The following is an 18,369-nucleotide window of genomic DNA, read 5'->3' as shown; positions in this document are numbered from 1 at the left end:
CCTGCAGACAGGCACAACTGAAAGACTGAGCATTTGGCCAAAGTACTCTTATCATGCCCGCCCCCCCCCCCCCCCCGAACAAACAAACAAACCAACAAACAAACAAACAAAAACACACACACACACACACACACACACACACACACACAAGGCATGCTTGCTTGCTTGTGCGAACATGTGTTTTTTTTCTGAAGGCGTTCTGGCCAAAGCTCAGCGTACAATACCGTATTTACTCGAATCTAAGCCGCACTTTTTTTCCGGTTTTTGTAATCCAAGAAACCGCCTGCGGCTTAGAATCGAGTACAAAGCAAGCGGAAGTTCTAAAACATGTTGGTAGGTGCCACCGCAACTAACTTCTGCCGTCGAATATATGTAGCGCTACACAGGCATGCTTTGTAGGCACAAAGATAAATACTGGCGCCAAAACCTCTGCGTCAGTAAATAAATTTAAAAAAGGTGGAAGACGAGCTTTTTTTCCTCCGCCCTGGGTTTCGACCACTGCATTTTCATACATTATCCAACGAACTAAATATAAATTCCGTATTGTTCATCTTCGAATGTAGCAGAATTTTAATGTACTACGAAAATCCGACAGGCAGGACTGTTTGGGATGTTTGTCAATATGGCCAACTCTACGTTCTGATTTTTTTCCTAGCTGTGAGAAGAGATGGTTGTTAATAGGAACCTGACGAAATGTGAATCACATGCAGTATTCTCTTCACCATAAGAAAGAATACGGATATAAACATTTTGCCATGTATTCTTTCGTGTTTGCAGCTATCTCATTTAAATCCTGTCTGCCTAATGAACTACGAAACTAGAGTGAGACAACAGCAAACGCAGAAGAATATACATATCGTGTCATGTTTATATTTGTATTATTCTTATGCCTAATAGTGATACAGTCAGAAATGAAGCACGGCAACTGACTAGATTTTTAAATCTAAGATGACTAATTTCTGTGCAGAATTTGATGTACTAAAGAAGCGGCCGCAAAGATTTTCAAACAGAGAAAAATTTTCGCCCAACTCTCGTTCAGAACATGTTCTATCATACGCAGTCTATTATTTGGTTCTTGTTAATCATTATCAAAGAAAGCAGCAGTGTGAGTAACAACAAATAGCAGTCTCTTGCCATTGTTTCGCTAATGAGACGATTTCTCTTTTTTTTTTTAATTGTAAGCGGCGGTAGCGTGTACAAAAGCAAGCCATGCCGCGATCGGCGACAGGCCATTAACACGCACTATCAGAATGCAACAAACAATGCATGACACAGTACAGTAATGCATTTTCAGCTTAGAGTGACGTAAACACCTATAACAAAGAAAACGGCACTTATCAGATCAAAGCAAAATAAGCAATTGATTCAAACCAGACGAAGCATGTGAGAAAGGAAGGGTACCCGTATAAATACGGACGGAGCGCCTGATGCATAGCAATGGCTACCTGGTAAAGCTTAACTGCTAAGCTTACGACTCGAACCAAACTACTGTAGCTGCATCATCATTCATTCGACCTAAATTGTGTCTCGTATTACAATGGACCAACTTTGTTTCGATTTGGAGGTGCGGTCTAAAACTTTCCCTCCCTCCCTCCCCCCCCCCCCCCTTTGAATTTCGAGTCTCAAATTTCACGTGCGGCTTAGATTCGGGAAATTTTTTTTCCTTTATTTCGAATCTCATTTTTCAGGTGCGGCTTAGATTCGAGTAAATACGGTAGTCTTTTCCTTGCACCTGTTAGCAATTCAACATGTCATCTTAATGGTAATTAACAATCTATCCTTTTCATAACCCTGTTGATATTCCAACCTTGAATTTCCATGTCCGATTTCACTAAGTTGTTTTTTACTTAGGACGGTTGAATTTGGCAACTGAATGGACAGGAAATGAAAAATATAAGTGGGGAGAACATAAACTACTTGTAGGTAGTAATTTCTATAAACTAGATACAAATTATACAAATGAGAATTGTAATGTGTGTTAAATTAGAAGGTAAGAAGTCCACATTGTCATTATTGGCAATGAGACATTTTCAATAGGAAAAAAAGACTCAAAAAACAGATGGTTGCTCTGCCTGACGGGAAATACTTGCAGAGCAATGAAAAGAAATATACCACAGAACGAAATGAGTTAACATTGGAATTATGGCTCTAATGAAAATGAAGTGACAACATGTAAACAGGTGAGCATGTGGTGAAACCAATCGTAATTCCAAGATCTGATAGATTATATTAAATTAGTACTTGTTCCATAGATCATGAATACGACACTTCATAATGATGTGGAATGTGTCTATACAAGATATTACATTAGACAAGATATTACATTAGACAAAATATTACATGACATTCAACATTTTTAATTTTATTTATGGAGGTTGGTAAATTACCCACTTACTATATCCAAAAATTCATCTAATGAATAGAAGGAGTTGCCATCAAGAAATTCTTTTAATTTCCTTTTAAATGCTATATGGCTATCTGTCAGACTTTTGATGCTATTAGGGTAAGTGACCAAAGACTTTTGTGGCAGCATAATTTACCCCCTTCTGAGCCAAAGTTAGATTTAACCTTGAGTAGTGAAGATCATCCTTTCTCCTAGTGTTGCAGCCGTGTACACTGCTATTACTTCTGAATTCCTTCGGATTGTCAATAACAAATTTCAGAAGTGAATATATATATTGTGAGGCTACAGTGAAGATTTCTAGCTCTTTAAATAAGTGTCTGCAGGACGATCTTGGATGAGCTCCAGCAATTATTCTGATTACACGCTTTTGTGCAATGAACACTCTTTTACTCAATGATGAGTTACCCTAGAATATGATGCCATACGAAAGCAGAGAATGAAAATAGGCATGGTAAGCTAATTTACTCAGATGTATATCACCAAAATTTGCAATGACCCTAATAGCGTAAGTAGCTGAACTCAAACGTTTCAGCAGATCCTTAGTGTGTTTTTTCCAGTTCAACCCCTCATCAATGCATACACCTAGAAATTTTGACTATTCTACCTTAGCTACCAATTTCTGATCAAAGTCTATATTTATTAATGGTGTCATTCCATTTACTGTGTGGAACTGTATATACTGTGTTTTGTCAAACTTTTATGATAGCCCATTTGCACAGAACCACTTAATGGTTTTCTGAAAATCATCATTTACAATTTTACCAGTTAATTCTTGACTGTTGGGCATGATAGCTATACTTTTATCATCGGTAAAAAGTACCAGCTTTGCATCTTTGTGAATATAGAATGGCAAGTCATTAATATACACTAAGAACAGCAGACGACCCAAGACCGAACCTTGCGGCACCCACACAACCTAATGTGAGGTTAGTGGGCGATATCAGAAACTGTGCATGAACACTGACGCTTACAGTTCAAGACCCTGCTCTAAGGAGAAGTGTAGAGGAGGCCTTTATCCACCAGTGGACATCAAATGGTTGATGACTGCATGGGATCAGACATTTTACTGTTTCTCTGTCATCACAAGCAGCATACTACATGCCAGCTGCTAACAATTTCACATTTCATGTACAGATACATGAAGGTGAGTTCTTTTGCTAGAAGCCATTTTTGGCCAGTGCCATAGTTTGAAGTTATAGACAAGTGACGGAAACAAATCTTTGATTGATATCAACAAGCTCTCTTTCTTTCCACCGAAAGTTCAAAATGGTTGGAGGAAAAAAAATTGAATTCATAACAAATTGCATATTCTGTAAGAAAGATTTATAGCTAAAATATACTTGCACAGCGGCAAGTGACAGACTTCAGGAAAACAGACTAAACAGTCTTTACCGCCGACCCAAAACGTAACCACAAGCTGTTTTAATGTGTACGTGATCAAAAGTTTCAGGCAGTGTATTTGAGTGTGGTGTGTGTGTGTGTGTGTGTGTGTGTGTGTGTGTGTGTGTGTGTGTGTGTGTGGGGGGGGGGGGGGGGGGGGGGGGGGGAGGGAGGAGGACATAATTGTGTTCTTCCTCACCCTAGGAAGGCAATCTGCAAATAACATCCCCTAGGACCATGCTGAGGATGGCACTGTGGAGTAATGCCCACATCAGCTCCAATGCCGATTTTTGTACATCGGGCTGACACTCCGAAGCAGTTGGGTTCTAAGCAGCTACAGCAAAGTTCTTTCTTATCCTTTTTCCAACGTTTGAACATTATAGCCAGCCTCCATAGGGACTACTGTGGACAAGACTATAGCAGCATATGAAAGTTTCAGATTACAAATAAGTAAAAAAGAATGCTAGTAGTTTCATTTTCTGTCAGCAAGATTACTGCAGACTGCACAAGTTCAGACTTGACGTAATTGGAGCAGCACCATGGCCATGGTCTTCTCAAAGTAAAATTTCTAGCATACACCAAAAATTATTTAATTCTGTATACTGAAGCCTGCAATAATACTCGCTTTAACCAATGCTCTCACAAATGGCAGTAAATGGAGATATCTATAACACAGCCTAAGGTCTAGGTAAGACTGAGATGGAAGTTTTGTTGACACCACAGAGTGTAATCTATTGTAATTTTATGGATTATATTATGCATTGATCGTGTTAGGACAGCAACCAGCCACAAATTTACTTTGAGTTCCTTTATTCACAGGAAACCGTTACCGGTTTCGAATCGTTGCGATTCATCATCAGACGGTTTACACGCTTTCTTTCTACATTTGGTGTGTTTGTAATTGTGTTTTATTTATATTTTAGGACAATTAACCTGTAAAAACACACCAAATGTAGAAAGAAAGCGTGTAAACCGTCTGATGATGAATCGCAACGATTCGAAACCGGTAACGGTTTCCTTTGAATAAAGGAACTCAAAGTAAATTTGTGGCTGGTTGCTGTCCTAACACGATCAACATTTGTCTTCAAAAACAGCCACGGTCTCCAATATGTCATCATATGACAAAATTGCATATTATGCATTTTTCCTTCGAAAAATTGCCTCTAAAATTCATCTGTTTCAGTTAAAATTCTTGCCACTCTTAAAAATGGCCATATATTTGATGTCACTGGTAACTTCTCTCTATCTTGCAACATTGGACTCAACTGGCAGTAGCAGTGCACTGTGATGAACATGAGTTGTAGATATTCACAATACTTGTGTTACTGGTAACAGGACTATTTTTGTCAGCAGTTAGTTTTGTAATGGAAAAAAGTAAAAGGTATTTATATGATGTTGCCCATAAATTGAAAGAAATAGCATATGCAGATCATCATGGAAACAGAGCAGCTGAGAGGCTGACAGAGGCATTTCAGCCCTCCATCAACAGAAAAAACCGTTTTGTGATTGGCGGGCTAGCGAAGAATAACTGAAAATAAATAAATTGATGAACTGTGCTAATAGAGGACTGAATGGAAAATTACCAAAACTTGATGTAATGAAATGGATTCAAGGATGCTGCCAAAATGGCAATGGAATTAATACAAAAATGATTCAAATACACACTCCTAAGCCATAGTGGAAATTAACAAATTTTAAAGGTGGAGTAAGCTGGTGTTACAGGTTTATGAAGTGTCACGGACTTAGCATACGAACTGAAACCAAAGTATCTCAGAAAATTCCACAAGAGTATGAAGATAAAATATTATCTTTCCATCACATTATTATCCAAGATGAAACAAAACCAGTGTGGAACTAAGCCAAAACATTGAGTATAGACGAACAGAAATGTTGACATGAAAGGTGCTAAAAACTACCTATAAAAATAAAGTAAACATGAAAATATGCTTTACAGTGTTGTCCCTTCATGTTGTACTGATGGTACGAAACTTAATCCAATAATCATTTTTAAGAACAAAATGGCAGAACCTACTGAATTACTTCCAGGTAGTGGTGGTCACGTACATGATTAGGGTTGGATAAATGAAGCTGATTTGAAATTATAGATTAGCAAAGTGCAGGAGAGAAGGAAAGGTGCTTTATTGAAGAAGAGTTCTCTCTTCTTGTGATACATCAGTTTAATCATCATCTGGAAAATTCGGTGAAAGAGAAACTGAAATAGGGAAAAACAGAGCTTGCCGTTACTCTCGTGGGAGGACTTGCTTAACAACTGCTACCTCCTGAAGTCTATTTATCGAGGCTTTAAAGTGAATATGAGAAAGGAATGGAAGATGGATGAAACCCAATATGAATTCATGCCGAAGGGAGCTTTAAAATGACCTACAATCAACCAAGTGTGAGTGTGGATAAAACAGGTGTGGTCTAGAGTGAGAGAAGACATTATTGTTAAATCTGTCAAGAAGTGTGACATAAGCACTGCTCTCGATGGCAGTGAAGACCATCTTATATATGAAGAGGGAGACGATGATGGAGGAGGAAAGTTCAGATGATTTTTTTAGGGCTTTTGGAGGTCAGTTCAGCTTTACAATTTAAGAATTTTTTTATTCTAGCTTTGCAATCTAATAATAATGGTAAAAATGTTATTTTAAAAATTGCTTAAAAATTATGGTGTGTCTTATGGTCTACAGCATCTTACTGTCTGCAAAACACGGTAACTACATTACACCTTCCTATAAACACCCCTACAATTCCCCAGTGGTCTGATACTTTCATTTTTTCGATAGGTCTAAAGGCATTAATATCAAGAACCATCTCAGGCGAAACCTTCGCATTCCCACAGGTGTACTAGATACTTTGATTGCCGAGATATTCATGATTATAAGAGACAGTTGCATGTTGATTTATTATGTTACTGCTGGAAGCTGAAGGAATGTATTAGGTATCAATATTGTGTTAAGTTCCTATGGGGCGAAACTGCTGAGGTCATCAGTTCCTAAGCTTACACATTACTTAATTTAGCTTTAACTTACATTAATGACAACACACACCCATGCCTGAGGGTTGCCTTTGACAGGGTGGGGGAGGGAGTTGTGCAAACTGGGGCAAGACACCGCAAACCGTGCAGCTAGCCTCTGCGGAAGATATCAATGAATCCAACTTGTCTCCTTTTGTCTCAAAACCTTTACCACATTGCCACTTTGTTCATAGTGTCTACTAGATGCTAACAATCTTTAGTTACAATGAAAGGAGGGTAAGGGGTTAATGTTGTGATACAATTCTCTTAAATTTTCTGCTCTTTTCATAAATCAAAGATTGGTTGGGAACACTACTAAGTCACAGTCTACCGTTTCAGATGGAAGGTCCCAAGTTCATCATAACCTAATTTTTAACAACAACAGTTGGTCCCTTTGTAATTTTTGACTACATAAAATTACTTTAAATTCTCTGCCTTCTATATTTGTCTTTACTTGTACTTACATTACCAGCTCTCCTCATGCCTTTCAAGTTTTTGTATTTGGTTTTTCTTTTAGAAATTATGCTCAGCTTTACAAACATTTACTGGAAGCCAAAAACCACCTTTTATTTGTAGTCGGACTCTAGGTTTGTTGGGGATTACTTCAATGAAATAGTCCTGCAAAACCTGATATGGTAGCACAGCTCAAACCAAGTTAAACCTTTTCTTTTGATAAGCATTCTGGATTATTTGAAGGATCACAGTCAATTCACAAGGTCAAAATACTTTGATACAGATAACAGATCTCACCCAAACAAATTGTTCAAATTGATATTAATTAAAACATGGATACAAATGTGTTAGTTGCGGGACTTTTCCCTGAAAAACTCTAGTTCAGATTTGTAATTGTGATAAAAATGCAATCTTTCGATATACACGTGAATCACATTTTATCTGTAATGTTAATTTTCGGTGTTTACATTTTTATATCATTTTAGTCTTTTCTGCTCTATGTCAACCCAAGTCAACAGAACCAACAACCGGTGAAGGATCAAGAACGTAATTTTGATCTCCTGAATCAAACTGAAAATTGGTCTTCAGCAATATTGATAATTGGAGAAATATTCATTTCGTTTAAAGTCACTTTGTAACATAGGGCCTGTTCGATGCCATAAGAATAATGGAATAAGCTGCCATATTATGGTGGCAACACTGCCATCATGCTGAAATGGGGCTGTGCGCATGTTTTGTGATGAATAATGATGAATATTATAAAAGTTTTTGGTATTTCAACCACTACAAATCCCTTTAAACATTATGTGAAGCAACCTTTGACTAACAAGTACAAATTAAGTATAACTAAATAAAAGGGAATTGTGGATTTGAGACACTACTGAGGGCCCTGCATTTATAAACAAAACAACAAAGTATATCATGCACTCCACTCCATCAATGTGAAGAACATTGAGACAGTGCACAATGTCAGGTCTCCAAAAGATATGGAAAGAAATTGGCTGTTCCCTTTCTAAGAAACCATTCCAGTATTCACCATAAGCAAATTAGGAAAATAGAAAATTTAAGTCTAGGTGGCCTGATAGGGATTTGAACTGCCATCCTCTCAAATACAAGTCCAGTGTCTTATCACACTGCCAATTAGTCTGCCAGCACGATGACGCCTTCCAGCTTTCAAGTCATCTATTTCAGTAAACAACTAATCAATACTGAACATCTGATGATACTGGACCAGAGAATTATGCTAAGACTGAGAAGATGAAAGCATTTTATAAAAGAATGCAATGGCAGTGATACTGTCAAAGGTTATCTTTTTTTTTTAATTGGATAGTTAAAACCAACTCCAGTAATGACATATCACAATTCACACATTTATGAACAAATGTAAGAATGAGAAGAAGATAAACCATTTGGCAATCGATGTTTGTGTGTGACATTAAGTAAACCATTATTACTTTGAAGTCAGAAGCACATCAATTGGAAACATATCATCTCATTTATTACATACAACAGGTGTCTCCTTTTGTGAAGCGTGAAATAAAGCCTAGATTATTAGTCAAAAAAGGTATTTTTCGCATGTAGTCTGTAACACAGTATCTCCAAACACAAGCCAGAACCATGTGAATGTTACCTCACAAAACTGAAACGTTAGCCACTTCCACAAAATAAGTGACAATAATCAAAATTAAGAACAAGCTTGAAAAATATTTCAGTTAGCTGAAGGTACTGTTCAAGAGAACTGGCTTATAATAGTGCACTTAAAGTTTATCAATGAAAATATTTGTAATTCATAGTAGCTGTAATAAAATTTTAGATAGCTTTTTTTTATTCCAAAGTATCTTTCTTGAAATTACTAAACTCATAGAAATCCAATTAAGATTTTCTTTGAGGTACATCAGCCTGACAACTGGAGGAGGGGTAAACTGTGCCTGTGAAACAAGGAAAATATTACTGCAGAAACATTTTAGTAAGCAGAGCAGGCATCACTACACTATGCATTATAAAAATATTTTCACTTTCTCCCAAAGACCAAAATTTCACTTTCGTTTAAATTTTACAGTAAAATTACAAATTCGAGTCACGATTGTGTATACTGAATTGTACAACACATAGTAGACATTACTATTACTATTCACAAATACTTTGATAAAACCCTTTTCACGAGTTTGTAGCTGTCAACTCTTTTTGCACCACACTTAAGATATCAGGACTGTCATTCAACAACTTGTCACACTTAATACTTGCTACAATGGCCTACGTTGAGTGACTTCACTACATACTGTGCAAGTGTGCTAATTCAAAACAATATTCACAGTTAAGCAGTTTATGTGCAATTCCAATTTTACTGAAGAGCTAAGACTAACGAAATTTATATGTAACACAAACATATTGAACTTAAGAACTATTATTCTGTCCTTTATATTTGAAAGATTACTCCTATACTGCCGCCCAACTTTTAACCTTGATTCTTACACATTGGTTTCTTATAAAAACTTCACTTACATTCCACACTTTTTACTCCATGCAACTCAACCACAAATGCTAATGTTTTCCATTTTATTCCACCCACATAATTTTCACAGGACACAAACACCTGACATGGCATGTTAAAAATCACTAAAAAAGCTAATCAGTTTTGTTGCTCCCTTTTCTTACATTATTCAAGAGCCAAGTACATACAGAAAGGGACTGCAGAACACCCTACATGCATAGCATGAAATGTTTCACAGATTATAGCAACAAAATGTTTACCACTGCATAATATCTGCCGTTTTAGAAGAAAACTTCTGGTTAAAATGCACACTATGTTTGTCTAAATTGACAGTCAGGACTGGCTTCAAAATTATAATGCATAAAAGCTGTGCATACACTTACCATAAACCCTTGCTGTGGTGATGGACTTTTAGAGCCCCCGTGCCTAATCGGACTGTTGCTCGCATGCTTTGGGAAATATTCTGTCATCTTCTTGTTGTCACTAGCCCTTGCCCCCTTTGCCCCCACTGGTACTCCCGCACCCACAACCGTTCCCCCTCCTCCATCATCCACCTTTCGCTTACGCTTTCTTTGCTCTGAAGCTGAACGAGGGAGTTTCTCTGGAGTATTTGGGTCCACCTCTTTGTCACTGTGAGATGAACCTGAAACAAATGTTTATCACATTTAGCAAACACTACAAACAGTAGCACTTGAATATGTCCCTGTCCTAAATACCTCTCGTTACTCACTGCATTCTACAAAGTTATGTCCATTGTCCTAACACTGTAAATGGAGTTTTGAATGTATTATATGCCAATAGTGATACTTGATTGCTGACTACATTAATCACAATATACACAGAAACAAACTAATTACCTTAATTTTCTCTGTATTATTACTGTGCTAATGACACTACTAGCATGTTCAAACTGACATCACAAACTTCCTGTCGCCAATAATGAGAACAGTGTAGGCTACAAATTGTTTCAGCAAAAACAACAGTTTCAATCTACTAAATTACCTTCTCAAACACCAAGTTGTCACAATACCACAACACTTCAGCCTCACAATTACATAGCAAAAAAAAAAACTCAGGACAGATACTAAGTCAAGAATGACACTGTATCAACTGGATTTCACTCAACATTTAGCTTTTAATGATAAGATTATCAGTGAAAGAATAAAACTAAATTAGTAAAACGTATGTAGATTAAAACTATGAGGCAGGTCTACCATAGAACTAACATTACATTAATGAGACTAAATGGAAAATCAAGAACACAGGAAAGATTTGTTGCATTTGATAAATCTGAATTGTTTGTAAACTAGAACAAATTATTTCTTTCAAAACTTACCTGTACTCATATTGGAGTCTTGACTATGAACTGGTTGGCCCGAATTGACATTTGTCTGTGGTGCCATCTGAATTTGAGAACCAGCTGACATCTGAGGAGAGGAAATAAATTAGTGTGTGCATTTGCCAAGCTCACTAGAATTGTCAGTATTAGAAAGTGGGGAACTGATATTTTAAAAGTACATTTGTTTTGATCATAACCTTCCATAATAATTTATAGTGAATCAACAGAATTGAAGTGACAAGGCTAAAGAATATTTGATGAAATGTGACTTTTATTATAAACGTAATTACTGTAAAGTTAAACAAGAAAGACACACATCTGGCATAAACGGCTCAGTTCTGAGTAACAAAATTATGACAATATCCGTAATTACGCCCGAATAATCAACATATATATTGATAACGTACCACAGAAAATCATTTCATAAATGTAGGTTTCCAGTCTGATGACTCTCATACGAAACTCCCAGTCAGCTGGTGGCATTCTTCTAGGTCGAGGCCTGGCCTCACTTATCTTTTCACAGTTTCACTGAAGGTTAAGAACATAGCTACCATCAATGTGTTTATAACCTAGTTTTAGGAAATCTGCCCATATACAACGGCGATCTACATAACATGATTTTAGCGTTACACATTTTCAGTATGATCAGTTCATGTATGAGTAAACTTAAGTAACAACACTTGATAGTAGTTACGATCAGAACAAAATTTACGGCTGATGGATCAGATTCACGACAAAATGGAGGAAATGCGGGAGAGGGGAGAGTCGTTCGCCCATCTCGACCTTCTTCCAGATATTCACTCGCGTTTACACACGGTCACATTCGGCTACATCTCTATGACAAACGTAGAATTAAAAGACGACACTGCTACCACTACTATATTTACTTCCAGAAACTGTCGAACTCATCGAAGTGCAACCGACGGTCGGCGGAATTGAATGTGAAGAAGTGCACTATTCTCTTGGTACACACGTACGCACACACTTAAAACAATACGGGCAGAAGATAACAGTGTCCGCTGCACTGTCGAGTTCCGCACAGGAGCAGCGGAAGAGCGGGCGGCCATATTTGTTTCCGTAACAGCGAAGGTGGCGATTTAGGAATCCGCCTCATACTGCTACAGGTCACAGCGGCGACGCGAATACAGGAGGGCAAGATGTCGCCGCGCCATGCCTATCGCGCGGCGGCAGCATATACAACACACTTGACTATACGAGCAGGGTCGCCCCTCCTCCGGCCGTGCCCCCTACCTACTCCTCAACGGGACAGAGAGGGAAACATTCCGACATTGACTGAGCAAGCTCTAAAATCAATGGTGGCAAGCTGCGAGTGTAACGCATATGTACGCAACAATGTTTTTATTTTGCTTCGAAAGCACAGAGTTGGTGACTCCTGCCTGTCTTGATGGTTGCTCTAACATGAAACACTATGACGGCCAGCATAGCAAAAACAGACATTCTACCCCGACGAGTGCACACTGTATTTAGTTTCTGTTCACTGGAGTTACACAATTCGTCGTCCACCATATGATCAGCAGAAATCACGCTGCATCGTCACAGTCGTCCTGTGTAGTCACCCGGCCTCCCACGGTCGCAGAAACCGGTCGGTCAGTGGCCGCTAATTACCTTCTGGTACTCCCAATAGGTGAGCAGGAAGGAGCGCACCATGCTGTCCATCACAGATACGGCGGCGCACGTCATAGCTGCTGCTTCTGCGAGCGAAGGGTGCGCGAGCAGGGCGCGACGGCGGCCATGGCAACCGCTAGCGGCGGTGGCGGCGGCGCAATGCCATTCAATTCGTGCGGCCCGCCCTGGTGGCCCTGCGCGGCCGTCACCGTCGGCTCGCCCCGCTCGTCTCGCCGTCGCTGTCTCCGCCGCTAGCTGCGGCAACGCCGGGGCGCCCAGCTGGCCAACCATGCGCTGTTGCCACCGCACGCGCACGTACACACAGCTTCGGGCCCTAATTGATTACAAAGCCAGCCCGCTTGCCGGGGCGTCCGCGGCTGTCGGCTCGGCTACTACTGCTCGTGTTGGCGCTACGAAAACCGAGCCACGGCAGGGCAGCGCTTCTAGTCAAGCCTCGAGGCCAGAACTTTTAATGACGCGCGTGTCAGTAATGTAGGGATTACTGCTTCCCCTCCAGGAAGTGTGTCAAGCCCGCGCACAAGCAGTAGCAGTAGTAGTAGTTCCGACAGCTGCGGGCGTCCCTGTGTAAGCCTTGCTTTACGCAGCGCTGTTTTCCCCTACTAACCGTGGGCTGGACGGCGACTTCCCCGTCGACGTACGTGAGCTCTTGCCGGTATCGATTCCACTGTGCCAGCTGCATGTTTTCACGGACGGTCGGCGGTGCGGGAACAGCGACGAGCTACGAAGGCTTCTGTCACCACGGAAGCAACATGCTAGCCAACTTTTTACTGACGATAGGCGCCTCTCGTTTTAAGACAAGGGCACAGAATGGCAAATATTGCTAAATCCGCTTAATTGGTAATCTCGACTAGCGGAGAGACGAGTGCATGGGAAGTAGTGCTAAATTTACCCGTCGGCCTGCAGTGCTGGCCAATGGCAGTTCACGTGTGTGTCCGGCCCTTCTGTCTCTCCCCACCTCTCCGCTCCCTCCCCCTCCTCGCGCAGCCACCTCCGCCGCTCCTCTCCCGCACACTCCAACACCCGGATTGACTCCCGTGTACCGCCTGGAACGCTAGGCAATTAGGAAGCGAATAAAGCAGCCGCCATTTCTGCCTGCCGAAACTTAACGAACGCATCTCCCATCTGCCGGCAGTGCCAATAATAAAATGTCTAATATTTTCATAACACGGTCTCAAAACTGGGTGGATTTAAACGCTGAAAGCAGATATAGCGTATCATCCCGCTTTGTTACATTATAGATAATATGCGCAGCTAATTTCAACAGCCATCTGTAAACAGGTGTGGCCTTGACTTGTTTGTGTATGCTCTTCCCATAAGTTATCGATATACGCATTTTTTACATTTACGTACAAACTTTATCTGCTAAAATAATATATTAACAGCACAAACTATGCAAAATACACTAAACTGCCATTTCAAAATTGTGGCGCACGAGTATACGATTTTTTTTAATGCTCCTTAACAACGTAATTCGTGAATTCAAGATTGCAACGAACTGCAGTGCGGCTTTGATGCCTACGATCCTCAAGTAGCACGAGAAAATCTAAAGATATTCGGAGTGAAAAACTCTTTACTACAGTAAAACATCCTAGGACGCGCTACTTAACCAGCTTGGAAGTACGCACGATTCCACCCACCACTTTAAAAGCAACCGTGACTAGCGAAGTGCTGATGCACAGGCCAACTTTCCGTGTTCAAAACAGCGAGTGGCGCTATAGAACACTTGAATAAATGGAAAGGAATGGGCGCAAAGATACGCACCTCATTTCTCAGTGGAAAACTTGGAGCGTAAAAATTAACATTGTTGTAGTTAACACTAAATATTTAATAAATTCTTGTGCTTCTGTTGGCGGCCTTTTGAAAACAGCAATGAAAAATGGGCCAGGCCTTTAACGTAAACATTCGAAGGCAAAGTAACCACTGATATAAATTCATTATTAGTGAAACATAGATCACAAGTGTATAGAAAAAGCAAGCATAATTTGTTCCAGTACCTAATTCACAATTGGTCGGCAGACTGCCAGACAAGCTACCTTTAACTTAATTTCACTGCATATCAGTTGTCTGGCGCCTTGCGACTACGATTAATTAAAAACAACGAAAATCTAGTTTGAGTATGTACGTAAACAATCACCACTGAGTTGTCTTCAAGGCATGATCACCAAGTTCAAATTTCTCCTACAAAACAGTTCCCTAAAAGGCATTACTTATCGAAACCAGCTCAAAATAAGAGGAACGAGTATTTTCTTTTTTATATACAGTTAAGTCTGCAATTATCATCGAAAACTAGGGAACTGGGCTAGTTTCTCGCATGCCTTCAAAATAACACTTTATGGCGCGATAAGACATTAAAATAAAACAAGAGATTTTTAGACATGCGCCAGACTAGAGAACGGCTCGCCCGAGATTTGTCAACACGTCAGCACTCCAAAGAGAGCAAGTGAGCAGAGAGCACACACCGTCGAGCCGGCTGTAAAGAATGCGCGTGGAGGTGGGGCCAGGCCGGGTAATCGAACCCCGCTGCAGTGCTCGCTACGGTTGGCATTCCCACAGAGCTGCTCGGTGCTCTCCTGCCGAGCGTTCCAGCCCAGAGGCGTACGCAGCCTTTGCAGAGGGACACATCAAATGAGCCGAGAGCCCAACTACAAGGTTTAATGAATATTGGTAACACATACAATGACTGCGTTTTACGTAACTGGTCGCAACATACTCCAAACCGCCCTACTACCAGCAACAAACACACACACACTCCGAACTTAAAAAAAAAAAAAAGGGTTTGAAAATTTTCCCACGAGAAAGAAACGTGGCTTGGTTTACCTGCTCTCATCTGTAGCAGTAAATAAACACGTTCGAATATACGCGTGGCTAAAATTTAGAAGTCTTGTTTAACCGCTGAGAAGGACGACACATGTAAAAGAAATCACGATTCATTTTAGCTGTCGAGGAACTGACACAGACATCCATAAGGCTAATCCTGCGCGTCGCCCTAACATTAGCTGTTGCTAGTTCATTCCGTCTCTTAAGAAACGATGAATCGCTTTGTCGTCACGAGAAGAAAAGTCATAACGATATCTAGGTTTGGCTGCGGATTCTCGATGGCTCAGAATTTCATTGCTTATAAGAGACGGGACATGAAAAGATCCATTTCACGGATATGTTTTGAAGCTCACAACAATGATTAACTAGTAGCATCCATTACGAACGAATGACTGCTTAAATTTCCAACAGTTAAAGCAGGATTACGAATATTCTTTTATTATGTTTTTTTAGTTATGGGAAATACGTCTCTTAACTAATTGCGCTTACATAATACATTCGCTTCAACTAATGTACGGAATTACGAGAATCGAGTTACAGTTAGCACTTGAGATATTTTGCTTCTCTGCTGAAGGGAAGTTGAACTCACATTTTGGGAAAAGCCGGGTTTAAAACCGGCAAACCGTGCATATTACCCAGGTAAGTGTTGTAAGATTGTATTCAGTCAACCAGACTTTCGTCCGTGTTTTCTCACAAACCTTACTAAATAAGACTATTATGCTCGATTTCCCCAGTGACCTCGGCGTTGGGTCGATGCCCTTTATCTTGGGTCCATCCTCCTGCCCCCCCCCCCCCCCCCCCCCGACCTCCTTTCTTCAATTTTCCAACGTGATTAAGACATTAAAAAAAAAAAAAAAAAAAAATCACAAAATTTCAAACTACAATCTTTGCTACAAGTAACATTCATCAAAACAGAAAACCTAAATATAAAAACCAATGAAATCATCGATGAGAAGGCATAGAATTCCGAAAATCGTTGAAAAAAGTCGTTGAGGATTTTGAAATACATAAGGAAAGTTACGTATAAAAGACTTCAAAAAACAGTATGTAATTCCATGAAGCATACTGTATACTCTAACGTGTATCTCGTCTCGGAAAAAAGTAACGGCGTTGAAATTCTTAATAGCCGAAATGACGATACCCAAAGAAATCGGTGCTCTGAGCAATGGAGCGCCCTCGTAATCTCACCCTTTAAGTGTAAGAAATCTTGTAATAACAGTTGTCAGTTCCACGGAACTACAGCCCGCCTATTTCGATAAATTGAATCTAGGGCCTATCGCAGAAAAAAAGAGCGTTTAACACGATCGTACGTCCTTAAATTGTAAGCTATATTTCCAGGTTATTTAGAAGGTTCTGTAGGCAGTACAAAACGAATGAAGAAGATTAGACCACAACGTTCTGTTGACAAGATCATCTACGACGTTGGGATAGGGAAGTAAATCGGAACTGTAGTTTTTAGATCAAATATCCGGGCATTTGACTTTAGCGATTTAGTGGAAACGTGGGAAAATTGATTGGCCGATGGAGATATATGTCCGATCAATTGGATGATTATTTTTATGCTCATTATTCTTTGTGCGACTCTTCGAAGCTGACCCTGTGATCCTACACACCCGACTTCCTTGCATTGATTTCTATAGTACTTTGCAACACTAAGTCAAATTTCCATGTCGACATCCTACATCTTCAAAAATGTGGCAGATTTAATTGAAAACAAATCTTAACCTGAAAACTAAATCTGAGCAGGAGATTAACAATATAGGGCACAGCGCTGTTTCGTCTGCTCTAAAAATAGGAAGAAGCGAAGTGAAAGTCGGTACTTTGGAAGGAAGTACGCAAGCAGTCCGCCTTAAGAACATAGAAGCCTAAACACTACAAGACCAAGGTGAGTTGTGGCAGCCTGGGGTTGCGCGAGGGGCATTGCAGGGGGCGAACAATAGTCAAGCTGGCTGACGCTTGCCGAGGGTCGGTTGGAACCAGTTGCAGGTATACGGGGACGAGCAACGCACACAACGAACGGTTCGCAGTCATTCAGTACGTCTCTCTCTCTCTCTCTCTCTCTCTCTCTCACACACACACACACACACAGTGTACAGGGACAACAACGTCTGTGGTTACTTTATGAGACAGAGGTGCCACATTTCCCAAACAGTGAATTCGAAATGCTGTTAACGCATTAGGAAAACACTAATTCCGGTCAATGTAACCTTTTAACCGTTACAACTAAACAGATCTGTTAAAGACACTATTTTACACAAGGAGGGAAAAAAGGCTACGATCTTTGATACTTCGTTTTTTTGTAGGTCATGCGAAGACAGAAAGTTGTAATCGAATATAGGAAACAAACATCTCTGTTAAGAACTGAATGAACGGAAACAAATCTTTACTACTTTAGGCGTAACGTAGCCAAATTGAACCATAATACGCAACACTCAGCTGTGGAATAAGTTTTGGGCAAGTTGGCCACCATTCAACTGAGGTGAAAAAACAAGGCACTACGACTGCAAATAAACTAAGAAAACTTAGGTTCATAAGAGGACAATCACATTCAAAACGTCATTCGTCATTATACTAAATTTTTGCCATCTGCTATCCGAAGAACACCTATGATAATTCCTAATGTAAAACGCACGCACAGTCCTCATCAGCGTTAACAACCAATCTTTACAAAGGGAACGATGGTGAAAAGAAAGGGAAAAAAACGGACTATGGCTATGTAAACCATCCTTGTAACTGTAGTTAGTTATAGAATCAATGTAAAACGAGAAATTTTAGTTTCAGTTTGCTTTACATAAAACAGTAACGCAGAGAAATTTCGCAAAAGC

At 40.0% G+C, this 18,369-nt stretch overlaps 1 protein-coding gene across 9 annotated transcripts in view; it reads right to left on the bottom strand.

Annotated features, from left to right (window-relative positions):
• LOC124606748 (serine/threonine-protein kinase tousled-like 2) overlaps positions 1-18,369 on the bottom strand; it is a 583,729-nt gene that overhangs the window by 29,155 nt on the left and 536,205 nt on the right. For 6 of the 9 annotated variants that reach the window (XM_047138785.1, XM_047138788.1, XM_047138789.1 and 3 more), the window contains 2 exons: positions 11,078-11,168; positions 10,125-10,384 (listed from right to left, as the gene is read on the bottom strand). In XM_047138785.1, coding sequence (XP_046994741.1) covers positions 10,125-10,384; positions 11,078-11,168 — 351 coding nt within the window. Of the gene's footprint in view, positions 1-10,124; positions 10,385-11,077; positions 11,169-11,487; positions 12,632-12,706; positions 13,209-13,331; positions 13,580-18,369 lie in introns of those variants that run through there. The other 3 variants (XM_047138792.1, XM_047138790.1, XM_047138793.1) reach the window with 3 other exon arrangements.

The sequence above is a fragment of the Schistocerca americana genome, chromosome 3 (genome assembly GCF_021461395.2).
Source record: "Schistocerca americana isolate TAMUIC-IGC-003095 chromosome 3, iqSchAmer2.1, whole genome shotgun sequence".
In the NCBI taxonomy this organism is placed as follows: domain Eukaryota; kingdom Metazoa; phylum Arthropoda; class Insecta; order Orthoptera; family Acrididae; genus Schistocerca; species Schistocerca americana.
The sequence above is the reverse complement of the archived record's forward strand: the minus strand, read 5'-3'. Positions and strand labels throughout refer to the sequence as shown.